Source organism: Malus sylvestris, chromosome 4 (assembly GCF_916048215.2).
Source record: "Malus sylvestris chromosome 4, drMalSylv7.2, whole genome shotgun sequence".
NCBI lineage: Eukaryota > Viridiplantae > Streptophyta > Magnoliopsida > Rosales > Rosaceae > Malus > Malus sylvestris.
This window is the reverse complement of record NC_062263.1, coordinates 26,149,337-26,162,929: the sequence shown is the minus strand read 5'-3', so window position 1 is coordinate 26,162,929 and position 13,593 is coordinate 26,149,337. Positions and strand designations below refer to the sequence as shown.

Sequence of the window (13,593 nt, the reverse complement as noted above, 5' to 3'; positions counted from 1 at the left end):
TGGTCATGAACTTCGTAGTTTTAGCACTAGATCTCACCGGCATGCCAAAATATTGACCCTAAAAACTACCATGCCTACGTGGCGCGCATGTTGAGTAATTAATAAGCTAACTACGTCATTCAGTTGTGTGCAGGGCGTGCCAACTCGTCGGCCGAATTTGGCCGGGAAGTAAAATATGTTGATGTTGCGTTGAGCATGATGTTGACTTCTCGATCTTGCGACTGAGGTCGAGGAAGGAACACGTGTCGGCCTTTGGGTTTTAAAGCCTGAAGACAAGGCTACTAGTTCTGCGAAGTTCACAAATCGTCAACGTTGGGTTCGATCACAGTGATTATATTCGTGAGAGTATAAGTACGCTGAAGTGGTACCAAACTATATAGACACAAATACTCGAAAGAAATGTATGTCTTGATCGTAAATATGGTTTGGCCGTCAAAATGCCGAACTCTGAAACTTACTTGGGAGTATCCAATCATAAACAAAACTTGGTTTCAATGTGCCTAGCCAAGTATCCTTGTAACACCTCACTTCGCCGAGAAGGTTGATGAGATGACCTCTACCAACAAAGACTCATAAATCCCTATTGGCCAAGACTTGGATAAATAACCAGTCGGCCTCAAAACAATGATGTTTATCTAAATTGAAGTTGCTTATTGCTCAGCTGGTTCTAAGGCTTCAGTGCTGTTTATCCAAACTGAAGATGTCGCCGGTTGCTTTCACAGTGCTGTTTATCCAAACAATGTTGAATTTTCTTTGTGAACGAAAACCCTTATAGTTGGAGTTGTTCTTATTGGTGCCGTGTTAGACGGAAATTTGTACTTGGTTTATGTATTTGGATTTTGACTCACCAAAAGAAAGAATTTTCTTTGTTGTAGTGAATTTGGATATTTTATTTTTTAGAGTCTCGGTTGAGGTGGTTTGACCGTGTGAAACGAAGACATACAGATACTCTAATTAGAAAATGCGATTATGAAATATAGGCTTAGGGCAAAAGGAGTAGAGAAGACTTGAAAAGAAACTTTAAGAAAATACATGGAGTATTTGAAACTAACAGAGGACTTGGCGCAAAACCGAGCGCAATGACGTTCTAGAATTCATAAAGCCAACTCCACTTAATAAAATAAAGCTTTATTGTTGTTGTAGACACAGTCGCAATCTAGAAATCGTCTGTTTCAATAAGATCTTTAATGCTAAGAAAACAAAAGGAGAAGAAGACCCTACCTTCATAAAAATCGCCTCAACCGTCACCACCACCTAGTGGAGACAATGACACTAGTTACAGACATACCATAGGTCGTCCTTACTCCTTACTCCTTATATCCATTTCTTACTAAACTTGCTTACAAGGACGCTATCGGCGGCATCTTTGTTAATAACGTGTGGTCATGTATTATAACTTGTTCAATATCTTTTAAGCCTATAATGCGTCCTCGTATATTTTAGTGTCAACCTAGACACGAATACAATCAGTTTACCAAACTGATTGCATGTAAGTTCTTCTCATTTAAGACGGGCAATGCACTTAAGAAAGAATGACTCTATAAACAATTACTATGTATATAAAAAAATATTGTTTGACTCCTTACATATAAAAAATTATTTTTCTTCCAAACGAACATCTTTAAAAAGATTATTTGATTTAGAAATCCTTTAGTCATTCATATGAATCACACAAATTGATGGTTCATAATAAGGATGTTACTGGTTATCATGTCTGCTGATTGGTCTGGCATATATGGATAAGTAAATGGTGTCCAAACGAATGAAATTTTGTAGAGATGGTTGTTAGATGGTGATAAAAAGAATGAACAATTCCGATAATGATAAGACAAAATTATATCATGTCATGGCGTTGAAGGAGGAAGAATGACTACATTTAATTGATCAAAATGATTTTTTCTTAAATTACAATTGTTGAAGAGAAACTTGCTTGCAAGGACGCTACTGGCGGCATCTTTGTTAATAACATGTGGTCATGTGTTATAACTTGTTCAACATCTTTTAAGCCTATAATGTGTCCTTGTATATTTTAGTGTTGACCTAGACACGAATACAATCAGTTTACCAAATTGATTGCATGTAAGTTCTTCTCATTTAAGACGGGCGATGCACTTAAGAAAGAATGACTCTATAAATTTTTTTTTTTTTTTAAATTTCAAGTCTTAAAAAATATAAAAGGAAAAAAAAAAAAGATGAACTGTTCATCTTCTTCTTCCCCTCCCATCCGAGCAACCTCAACAGCCCACCCCACCTAGTCGCACATGAAACCGCAGTGATGATAAACTGGAAAGGGTCAAAGCAGCAGTTGACAATATTGGGAAGGAGGGAGAGGGAGGAGAGCTTGGACTGGTAGTTTTGGACGCATGAAATAGAGGTGGGGAGGTTGGGGAGTTGGAAGATGGAGGTTTCTTTATATAAAACTTAAAAAAAATATTATTTAAACATTTTTAATCCACATGGTAATGTTTAATTAGATTTGTGGGATCTATTTATGTGCCACATCAGCACATAACAGAAATATTGACGGAATTCTAATGGAAGGACCACATTGATTTGCGTCATCCATTTTCAGGGACTACATTTATTGATTTTCAATTTCAATGACCATCTTGATGGAGTGAGTCAATTTCAGAGATCATTTATGATAAAAATCCTAAAAAGAATGAACGATTCTGATAATGATACGACAAAATTATATCATGTCATGGCGCTGAAGGAGGAAGAATAACCACATGTATTGTCTATTAATTTTAATTGGTCAAAATGATTTTTTCTTAAATTACAATTGTTGAAGAGAAACTTGCTTGCAAGGACACTATTGGCGGCATCTTTGTTAATAATGTGTGGTCATGTGTTATAACTTGTTCAATATCTTTTAAGCCTATAATGCGTCCTCGTATATTTTAGTGTCGACCTAGACATGAATACAATCAATTTACCAAACTGATTGCATGTAAGTTCTTCTCATTTAAGACGGGTTATGCACTTAAGAAAGAATGACTCTATAAACAATTACTATGTATATAAAAAAAAATATATTGTTTGACTCCTTACATATAAAGTGTTATTTTTCTTCCAAATGAACATCTTTAAAAAAATTATTTGATTTAGAAATCCTTTAGTCATTGGTTCATAATAAGGATGTTACTTGTTATCATGACTGCCGATTGGTTTGACATATATGGATGACTAAATGATGTCCAAACGAATGAATTTTTGTAGAGATGGTTGTTAGATGATGATAAAAAGAATGAACAATTCCGATAATAATACGACAAAATTATATCATGTCATAGCGCTGAAGGAGGAAGAATAACCACATGTATTTTCTATTAATTTAATTGGTCAAAATGATTTTTTCTTAAATTACAATTGTTGACTATCGATATTTGATAGTTATGTCCTTATTATGTGATCAATATATCGTTATTTAATTTTGATTGTTCTGAACATATTAGATATTTCCTTAGGAAACGACCAAACCGTGTTCATTATTTTATTCAACAAGAACAAGTAGGGGTGGGTTCAAATAACCGAAAACCGAAAAAAACCGAAAACCAAACCGAACCGAGGCCGAAAAAAACCGAACCGAAAAAAAACCGAACCGAAACTGCCAAACCGAACCGAACCGAATCTGGTTGGTTCGGTTTCGGTTTTTAAGGTTCGGAAACCGAACCAAACCGAACCGAACCGAATAGATATATATATTTAATTTTTTTTCAATATTATAAATACTTTAGTGATACAATCATAACAAGACATAACCTGTTACCAAGTTGGTTTGCTTGAAACTTTTCAAGCCCCTGCGCATGGGTTCGAATCCTCATGCCTCCAGGGTTTCAGAAATTTTTTTAGTTTTTTTGAGCAATCAACAAACCTTTTAAACTTAAAATTAAATTTACTTAAAACCTGCTACTGTGAGGAATCGAACCCCTTCCGTCCAGGGGGGATAATTCCTTCAAGCCAACTTGACTGTAGGCTTGTTGTTGCTATATCTGTACCAGTATATGATTTATAGGTATTCTAATCGCTAATGCTTTATAAAATTTGTTAAGTTTACAAACCCTAGCAGCCGTCACTCAAACACTCTCGCTCCTTCCTCAGTCTCTCTCTTCCTCATCCGCTGCTCTCTCTCCCTCATTCCTCAGTCTCTCTCTCCCTCCTTCCTCTCTTCCTCTCTTCAACTCTCCTTCCTCTCTTCCTCTTTCCAACGTGCCAAGTCCTCGTCGTCTCAGGTCTTATCTGCAATGCTTCCTTTCGTCGTTGCTGCTACCGCCATTGCTGCTCTGGCTCAGCCGTCAACGTTCACTTGGTCAGTTCTGGTTTTCTTGAATTTTATTGGATTTTGAATGGTCGCATGTCGAGTTCTTGTGGAATTAGCAACTGGGATTCTGTTTTTTTTTTTTTTTTTAGTTTATAGCAAGTCCAGTCCAAGTTAGCTTATTTTATATATGGATACTTTGTTTTTGCTGGGATAATTAAGGATTAAATTTATAAATTAATACTATTTGTGGATACCCTTTCGTATAGATTAATCTAAAGTCATTATCTTTAATCCTGGCTCATTTTAGTCAACTCTTAATTTCAGAGATTTTGGTTTAGGAAAATTTTAAAGCTCATGAGCTGGGACTGCTTGCATGTGTTTGCTTATAGGCACATGAGAGTCTAATTTTTTGTTAATTTAGTTTAGCAATGTATTAACTTAAAATTAATACAGGGTATCCAAGGATTTATATGCCCCTGCTCTTGGTGGGATCATGCTGTCAATTGGAATCAAACTTTCGATTGATGATTTTGCTCTTGCATTCAAAAGGTAATATCTTTGTTCAGTGTTGTGTATATATTCTTCTTACTGTCATTTATTTATCCTAATCTGTCAGTGAGGTTTTGAGTGTGCTTCCAATACTCTTTACTTCTCATCTGTTGCAGACCTTTACCACTCTCTGTTGGGTTTATCGCGCAGTATGTGCTGAAACCGCTACTTGGGGTACTAATTGCAAACGCATCTGGCGTGCCGAGGATGTTCTACGCTGGCTTTGTTCTCATCGCTTGTGTCTCATGAATATTGAAAAACCGTCCTAGAGAGATGGAAACATGTCATATTTTCTATTTCTATCTTATGTTGTGGTTGTTTTGCATTTTTTGGAGGAAAAAAAAAAAAAAAAAAAAACCGAAAAAAAACCGAACCCGAACCGAAAAAACCGAACCGAAAAAAAAACCGAACCGAAAAAAACCGAAAAAAATATGGGCCGAACCGAACCGAACCGAAATTTCGGTTTGGTTTCGGTTTTGGCAAAAAACCGAACCGAAAAGAACCGAACCCAGCCCTAAGAACAAGGATGAAACCAGGAATCGGTCCCAGCCGAAGGAGGAGGAGCCCGTCGCCTTGTCTTGCATGTCAGAGTTTTAGGACCCACCAACCAAAATCATCGTATCTTTCCGGTTAGTCTTCCAGAGCAAAAAAACAACCATCATCTCATCACTCTCTGTCGTAATCATAGTCAATTAGCATATAATTAGATTAAATTAATTAAATTAAGTGATTAAATTAATTAAATAAAGTTGGAGGTTTGTAGCCTGCATGGTGTTTTTTTGGAGACAGTTGAAAGAACCCAACTCAGGAAATCCAGCTTCATTGCTTAGAAATAAGCGAGCTTCCAAAAAAGCACTTTTTTGGTTGCTTGGAGGGATGCATGTACATGCATGCCTGGGACTCTTAATTTTGTTCATTAAATAAAATTCCAACCATTCAAATGGTGTAGTAGTTGGTATGTAGTGGAAGAAGATATGTTTGAAAAGTATTTTTATTGACATTTCAACGAAGTAGAATTTTGTACAAATGTGCTTTTTGGCTTCTGCTTACTAGCTGATCGGCCTCACAGGTTCACCCACAAATTTCCCAAGGCAACCATGCGGCTGCTGCTGCTCTTTCTGGCTTTCTGCTTCTCTGGAATTCATGTGATCTCTTCTTCTACACACATAGATGATGGTATGTATAGTCTTAAAGATCAATATATATATATATATATATATATATATATATATATATATATATATATGTATATTGATCTCTTAATTCATGGGAAAATTGGGTTTTGTGTAGTTTCCACTTTTGGTCTACAATTTCAAAGCTACCTTCATATCCGTTCACTTGAGAGGTTTTTTGTGATATCATGTTCATCTTCCTATTCTCCGTGACGATATTCCAAATCAATCATCTATTATTATATGGGAAAGTAAAAACGGATGACACAGTGTGATTGGTTTGGGATACCAGTATTATGCATCCTTGGTGTAGATTCTTTCGTGTGTGTATTAAGCGATTAGTCCATTTAATTTCGGTCTAATGTGAATTATTTTGAAGTTTTGGTTAAATTTCGTTCTAAACCCTCATTGCTCCTATTAAAGGTAGTTGATTGATTTATAAGTGTGTTGATCCAGCTATTGCACTCCAGTCCTTGAGGCAGACATGGAGCAACGTTCCACCCAGCTGGGACAAGTCAAACGATCCATGTGGGGAGCGCTGGGAAGGCATCACTTGCAACAGTTCGAGGGTGACTGCACTGTGAGTGTTGTTCATCTTCGCATTCTGATGTGATCGTTGTAATTACGAGCATTCTCGCTTACTTTCTTAATAAGATTTTGAACCAGAACCTCTTCTGATGTTCACTGTGCAGGCGATTATCAGGAATGAACGTGAAAGGGGAAATTGAAGGCGACATCGCGGGGCTCTCTGAGTTAAGATCCTTGTGAGTGAGATTGTTCCTCCTTTCATACCAGCATATTTTTGCAGTATATTATGAACTGAGCAACACACAACAAATTTGATGTCTAATTAAAAAAATATGCATAAAACGTGTTTACTTTCGCAGTGTCAGTTATTTTGTTAAGCTCAATCTTGATTAGGGATGGAATTCTTTTTGTGACGAAGCTGAAACGATAACATTGCAGGGATCTTTCATTCAACAAAGGCCTCACCGGTTCTCTCTCTCCACGATTAGGGGATCTGAGCAATCTAAACTTCCTGTAAGAACAATTTACCAAGCTATTTTTCACATCTGCACCTTTTGAACTTTAGGGAACATGAGTTTTTATATCGGATAATTATACGAGACTGTTTCCATCTTTTAGGATCCTAGCTGGTTGCGGCTTCAGTGGAATTATTCCAAGTGAATTGGGGAAACTTGGAGAGCTACTCTTCTTGTAAGAATTGGACTAATTATTCATACTGTTAGTGCAAACCAATATAATGTTTTTCTTTTCCCACGTTTATATAACCTTGGTTTTTCTCAGGGCTTTGAATACGAATAACTTCACCGGTAGTATACCTGCTTCTTTGGGTAATCTCTCCAACCTCTATTGGCTGGACCTGGCAGACAATCAGTTGACTGGACCTCTCCCAGTTTCGAGCGGCACTACCCCCGGCTTAGACCAACTGTTTAACGCTAAACATTTGTGAGTATTTTCCGTTTTGAAACTCTCTCCATTCGGGAAAGAAAATGAAATTCTAGTAAGGATTATGCCACTGCTTATTGCGTAAACTTAAAACAGATTATATGAATTTGCAGCCATTTGAACCAGAACCAGCTTTCAGGTACCATTCCACCCAGACTTTTCAGCTCCAAGATGACACTGATCCATATGTAAGTTGATCCAAACGATCAGTTTCTAATTTGTCCGGATCCTATCTATCAGTTTATGTTCTATACTTAAACTGCTTGTCATTCTTTATTTGCAGATTGTTTGATGGAAATAGATTCACTGGGACTATTCCATCAACAATATTTTCCGTTCAGACTCTCGAGGTTCTGTGAGTAAAAAGCCATCTTGAATTTTCTTTTTCCTCCACATTTAAGCGTATCTGCTTCTTGACACTTATTAGACTAAAACCGTTCTTTTCTGCAACAGTCGGCTTGATAGGAATGCTCTGACGGGACCAGTCTCCTCAAATATCTCCAACCTAAAAAATCTCAGTAAATTGTGAGTACAAACTCTCCAAGAAAATACTTTGGTGTGCTTTTGCCATAATCTTAGTGATGGTTAATCAGCTTTTACACGGTTTTTATATTCTCTTCCAGAAATATCGCGCACAACAAGTTGGACGGCTCTTTACCCGACCTAACTAGATTGAATGCCCTCAATTATGTGTGAGTACATGTCATGGAGCTGTCATTTGCAGTTTCAGTTTTCCGGGCTGTTCTTGTGTTGTACTGATAAATCCTAATGATTTTACTTCAGAGACCTTAGTTACAACTCGTTTGATCCATCAAAAGCTCCGGGTTGGATCTCAACCTTGCTCTCGCTCACCACTATGTAAGTCTGGTGGAGGTTACATGAAAATGTCTTGGAAAAGGACAGTGAAAAATTTATTGTGATATCATTTTGAAATTATTTACTGTTATGATGCCAGCGTTTTAGAAAATGTAGCACTTCAAGGGACTGTGCCAGAGCAGATGTTCAGCATACAGTCATTGCAGCAAGTGTAAGTATAAGGAGAATAACGGAATAATTCATCTACGTGCTGCAATTTCAGTAAACTGGCCATTCATCTTTTCTGTTACTCGACAGGAAACTGAAAAACAACGCGTTTAACGACACATTTAACATGGGTGATTACATCAGTCCGCAACTGACGCTTGTTGATCTGCAGAACAATCAGATTCAGAGAATAACCCAGAGTTATAAGTACAAAAATACATTAATGTAAGATGGTTCACAGGCCTCGATCTTAATTTTCTATGATGTTCTGTATTTTCATGGGACAATCATTCTTAGTTGTGACTTTTTCATATTGCAGACTTGTTGGGAACCCATTGTGCAATGAATCTAGCTCGAGTCCGTACTGTCAGCCTCCACAATCAAATACAAAACCGTATGCTACTAGCACGGATTGTCCATCCATTACATGCCCCGGGGGTCAGCAGCCAAGCCCTCAGAGTTGTCAATGTGGATATCCTTTTGAAGGAACACTGGATTTCCGAGCGCCCACTTTCAGGGAATTGACAAATGTGACTCTGTTTCAATCCCTAGAACAATGGGTGAAACTTCACCTCACTCCCGGTTCAGTGTCACTTGATAACCCTTTCTTCGACAACGATGACCATCTTAAAGTACATGTGGCTCTCTTTCCACCTACAGGAACATATTTTAATAGGTCTGAGATTATCAGGATTGGTTTTGATATGAGCAGTCAGCCTTACATGCCGCCAGACGGGTTTGGACCCTTCGTTTTTATTCCAGCTCAATATAATTTCCCAGGTAATTTTAAATCACAGTGTTCATATACACCTTCCCTGCATTAGAAGATCAATTAAAATGACAGTTAAAAACCCGAATTGTTTCAGACACACATAAAAGCTTTATGAGCACTGGTGTTATTGTTGGGATATCAGTTAGTTGTCTCGTTCTTGTTGTGGGCCTCGTGGTAGTAGGAATTTACGCCATTAGGCAAAGGAAACGTGCGGAAAGAGCCATTGGTTTAAGCAGACCTTTCGGTAAGAAATCATTCCTGTTGTGGATAATTTCTAGACTGAAATTCTGTCACTAATGCTAGATACTGTTCAGCTTATATTCACTACTCTCCTCTATCTTCCAGCTTCTTGGGTGCCAAGCGGAAATGATAGTGGCGGTGCACCACAGTTAAAGGGAGCAAGATGGTTTTCGTATGATGAGCTTAAGAAGTGCACCAATAATTTCTCTGACAGTAATGAGATAGGATCTGGCGGCTACGGGAAGGTATATATACAACTCATTCAGTAACATCTATGAAATTGTGCTTGAAGCTAAAATATTTTTTTTTCTGTACTTTTCGGTTGGCTATCCATAGGTTTACAGGGGCATGCTTTCTGATGGACAAGTGATAGCAATCAAAAGAGCTCGGCAAGGATCAATGCAGGGAGGCGTCGAGTTCACGACTGAAATTGAGTTGCTCTCTCGCGTTCATCACAAAAATGTTGTTGGTCTTTTGGGATTCTGTTTCGAACAAGGAGAGCAGATGCTGGTTTACGAGTATATGCCTAATGGAACACTTAGGGAAAGCTTGTCAGGTCAGTTTTAGATTTTACTTTTCGCTATTTCATATTTTTAGTTTTATGTGCTTCATTTAGTACCATTGATTTAACATGTAATGATAAGATTTGTTCTAATACGAGTTGCAGGGAGATCTGGTATTCATCTCAATTGGAAGAGGAGACTCCAAATCACTCTTGGCTCAGCAAGAGGACTGGCTTACCTACATGAGCTTGCAAATCCTCCTATAATTCACAGAGATGTGAAGTCCACCAATATTCTATTAGATGAACATTTAACGGCGAAGGTTACAGATTTTGGCCTGTCGAAGCTGGTCAATGACAGCGGAAAGGGACATGTCTCGACTCAGGTCAAAGGAACACTAGTAAGTTTACAATTAAGCATTTCGAATGTTATCATTTATAACTACCTAAAATGTGATCTTCTATGGTAAGCACTAAGCAGGAAAATCGTGTTTTCCAGTTTCAACATTTCTTGTATTGTAAGTTACTGTCTACACTTTCAGGGCTATATGGATCCTGAGTACTACATGACTCAACAATTGACCGAGAAGAGCGATGTATACAGCTTTGGAGTCGTTATGCTTGAACTGATAACTGCTAGGCAGCCAATCGAGAAGGGAAAATACATTGTCCGTGAGGTACAATTGGTGATGGACAAGAATGACGAGGAGCATTACGGTTTGAGGGAGTTAACAGATCGAAACATTCGAAACTCAGGAACTCTTATTGGGTTTGGGAGGTTCTTGGAGCTAGCCATGCAATGCGTCGAAGAATCAGCTGCAGATCGTCCCACGATGAGTGAACTTGTGAAGGCTATCGAAACCATTCTGCAGAACGATGGGATGAACACAAACTCAACATCAGCATCTTCATCAGCCACGGAGTTTGCAGCATCAAAAGGTGCTCCGAAACATCCCTACAACGTTGGCTTGCCGAAAAAGGAATTCAATGACAGCACCGGCTCCTTTGATTACAGCGGTGGATGCGCTGTTTCAGCGAAAATTGAACCCAAGTAGTAATTATGGAGTGCAACGGACTTTTGTGTTAATTACTTTCTTCTTTCGTAATTGTAATTTTCTGTATCCATATATACATAAAGTTGAGAGTACAACCTCTCACAGCAACAATGTATCAGATTAGATGTTTGCTTAGCTATTAAGCTTAGCATGGTTAGTGATTAGTTGTACATTATGCTTAGATGGCACATATGGCTGAGATATGATATTTATGTATAAATACCTTGTGTAATGATCTGTTGATGTTAATGAAATCACAATCTTATTTTACTCTCTCTCTATCTCTCTCTCTCTCTATAACTGAAATCTCTCTAGATTCTCAGTTTCTACATGGTATCATCACCATTGTCTAACCGACTTTGATCCTCTGCTTTGATAAGCTCATATTTATATATATTTTACATCAAATTTACTTCTCTTTTCTTAGTTAGTTCCTTATATTTTTGAGCTATTTACTTTGTTTTTGTGTTTTGTGGGATTTGTCAAGCAAATAAAAGAAAAATAGCACAAGTAGGATTTTTAGTAACAAATTCGTCAAAACTGCCTGTGCAGATCAGCTGACTTTGGAAGCAAGTTGCAAACAGTTCAAAATGAATTAGAGAATGAACCTTATATGCTTGGAAAGCTACGGATGTCTATTTTCTGGAGCATTTCACGGATTGCTAATATCATTTTTCTAGAAGAAGTTATGGCCGTTTTAACACTGAAAGGTTACCAAGAGGCTGAGCAGTTTGTAATTGCAATGGAAGCAATAAACCCAATAAATTTAGCAGCCAAAACTGATGCAGCCAAGAACAAGTCAGCTGACACCTATTCAAATATCAGAGGAAATGGAATTAAAAATAGGATTAAGAGGGAGTAATTGGCATAAAGGCTACCTAAAGTGTTACAATTGTTTTACCACATTTCCTCTCACTTATTGTCATCACTAAATGGCTATTAGTGGGTGAGTTAAGGAGAAGAAAATGATGCAGCAAGAATTGGTTTAAAAGCAACATTGGGGAAGGAAGGAAGAGAAGAGGATGCCTAGGTCGATTTCTTTTGGTTTTATCTTCTCAAACTCATGTCTTTCTTTTGGTTTAATTTGAGACCTTTGTGTAATTAAATTTTTAGAAGTTAGGGGCTGTTTTGAAGCCCCGAATATGATTGCAAGTTTGTTATGACATTTCGTTTGAATTACTTTTATGAATGGATGAAAATTGGTTCATTACTTGTCTCATTGATGAATTCTTTATTTGTTTTCTATGGATGCATACGTAGTAAGCATATCTAGAATTCTAACACTATGAATATGTGTGTGCCTGCCCTTGTTGAATGAGGACCTACATATGTTCTAGAGTGGTACTTGTTAATTGCGATTAACATGTGAACCAATTTCTAAGATAAGTAAAACAATGTCAATACTTACGATGCCTTGTGATGACTAAAACTCTTTTCGTTCTTAATGATTTCTACTTGTTAAATCTATGAACACGCCATTCTAGATTGCATGCTAGAGACTAAGTTAAGTTGAAAACGCCATTCTCTTAACATACTACGTAAGAAAGAGTAATAGGTTGAGTTCTAACATTGAGCCAACTTGAGCATCTTCATCCGGAAATAAAAGGAATTTGAATGAAACATAACATGTTTGCATGATTATTTGGTGGTGGATGGCAATTCCTCTAACTCGTTGTTCTTAATTTGTGAACTACTTAAAATCTATTTATTTCCTGTTTTTGTTCAATTTAATTTAAATAGAAAATCAACTCCAAAACTCCTAAAGATTTGTGTGAGTGTAGCTTTGTGTGTCTTGTGTGAGTGTAGCTTTAGATAAGTCTTACATTGCCGGTCCCAAGCCCGGATAAAGGAGGAGGGGGAGGGCGTCAGGTAGTCGACAGCCGGCACTCCATGATTACGTCGAATCCTTATGAAAATGAATCCAGAACGAAATCGCGCTAAAGCTAGGGCGTCACCCGTAAGTGGCGCGCTGTGTGGCCCGAGCACAGTGATAAGTGAGCAAGGGTCGCTGTATCTCCATCGGCACCCGGATGCAGTGTTAAATGAGCAAGGGGGCTATAGAAACTTCTTTCCGAACGACTCCACTCAAAGTTGTTTGGGAGCATATGCTCCTATCAACTTTACACGGGACACACAAAAGAAGTACTTTGATCCTATTAGATGGGGAAGGGTGAAGAAGCTAGGACAGAAGGGGAGAGTTCAAGAGAGCAAAATGCGTTTAGGAACGTGGAATATAGGAACCTTGACGGGAAAATCTATGGAAGTAGTAGAAGTTATGGTGAGGAGAAGGATAAATATTATGTGCCTACAAGAAACTAAGTGGGTTGGTCGTAAGGCAAAGGATCTAGAAAACTCAGGGTTTAAACTATGGTATTCGGGCACAAATAGAACGAGAAACGGTGTTGGCATCATCGTGGACAAGACCTTGACACAAGATGTTGTAGATGTCAAGAGGGTAGGAGATAGAATCATGGCAATCAAGATTGTAATAGGACAAGAACTTATCAATGTGATTAGTGCGTACGCACCTCAAGTAGGGTTGGATA

At 37.9% G+C, this 13,593-nt stretch overlaps 2 protein-coding genes across 2 annotated transcripts; both read left to right on the top strand.

The window, feature by feature from the left end:
• Positions 1-3,941: 3,941 nt before the first annotated feature.
• LOC126619203 (probable sodium/metabolite cotransporter BASS3, chloroplastic) lies at positions 3,942-5,138 on the top strand. Its single transcript, XM_050287501.1, has 3 exons — positions 3,942-4,312; positions 4,718-4,813; positions 4,930-5,138. The coding sequence occupies exons 1-3, from the start codon at positions 4,248-4,250 to the stop codon at positions 5,060-5,062; spliced, it is 294 nt and encodes a 97-aa protein (XP_050143458.1). The 5' UTR covers positions 3,942-4,247; the 3' UTR covers positions 5,063-5,138.
• Positions 5,139-5,619: 481 nt separating this feature from the next.
• LOC126619194 (leucine-rich repeat receptor protein kinase HPCA1-like) lies at positions 5,620-11,317 on the top strand. The gene is made up of 20 exons (XM_050287488.1): positions 5,620-5,768; positions 5,883-5,989; positions 6,442-6,565; positions 6,678-6,749; positions 6,952-7,026; positions 7,132-7,203; positions 7,294-7,455; positions 7,569-7,643; positions 7,739-7,810; positions 7,909-7,980; positions 8,079-8,147; positions 8,239-8,313; positions 8,411-8,482; positions 8,569-8,703; positions 8,798-9,258; positions 9,345-9,494; positions 9,596-9,735; positions 9,827-10,046; positions 10,158-10,393; positions 10,535-11,317. The coding sequence occupies exons 2-20, from the start codon at positions 5,911-5,913 to the stop codon at positions 11,045-11,047; spliced, it is 2,874 nt and encodes a 957-aa protein (XP_050143445.1). The 5' UTR covers positions 5,620-5,768; positions 5,883-5,910; the 3' UTR covers positions 11,048-11,317.
• Positions 11,318-13,593: the final 2,276 nt, after the last annotated feature.

Bases quoted from the DNA above. Each gene is read 5' to 3' on its own strand.
- LOC126619203 (XM_050287501.1), top strand. From the start codon at position 4,248: ATGCTTCCTTTCGTCGTTGCTGCTACCGCCATTGCTGCTCTGGCTCAG. The intron at 4,313-4,717 runs GTCAGTTCTGGT...AAATTAATACAG, and splicing joins CAGCCGTCAACGTTCACTTG to GGTATCCAAGGATTTATATG. The intron at 4,814-4,929 runs GTAATATCTTTG...CATCTGTTGCAG, and splicing joins TTTGCTCTTGCATTCAAAAG to ACCTTTACCACTCTCTGTTG.
- LOC126619194 (XM_050287488.1), top strand. From the start codon at position 5,911: ATGCGGCTGCTGCTGCTCTTTCTGGCTTTCTGCTTCTCTGGAATTCAT. The intron at 8,704-8,797 runs GTAAGATGGTTC...TTCATATTGCAG, and splicing joins AAGTACAAAAATACATTAAT to ACTTGTTGGGAACCCATTGT. The intron at 9,259-9,344 runs GTAATTTTAAAT...GAATTGTTTCAG, and splicing joins AGCTCAATATAATTTCCCAG to ACACACATAAAAGCTTTATG.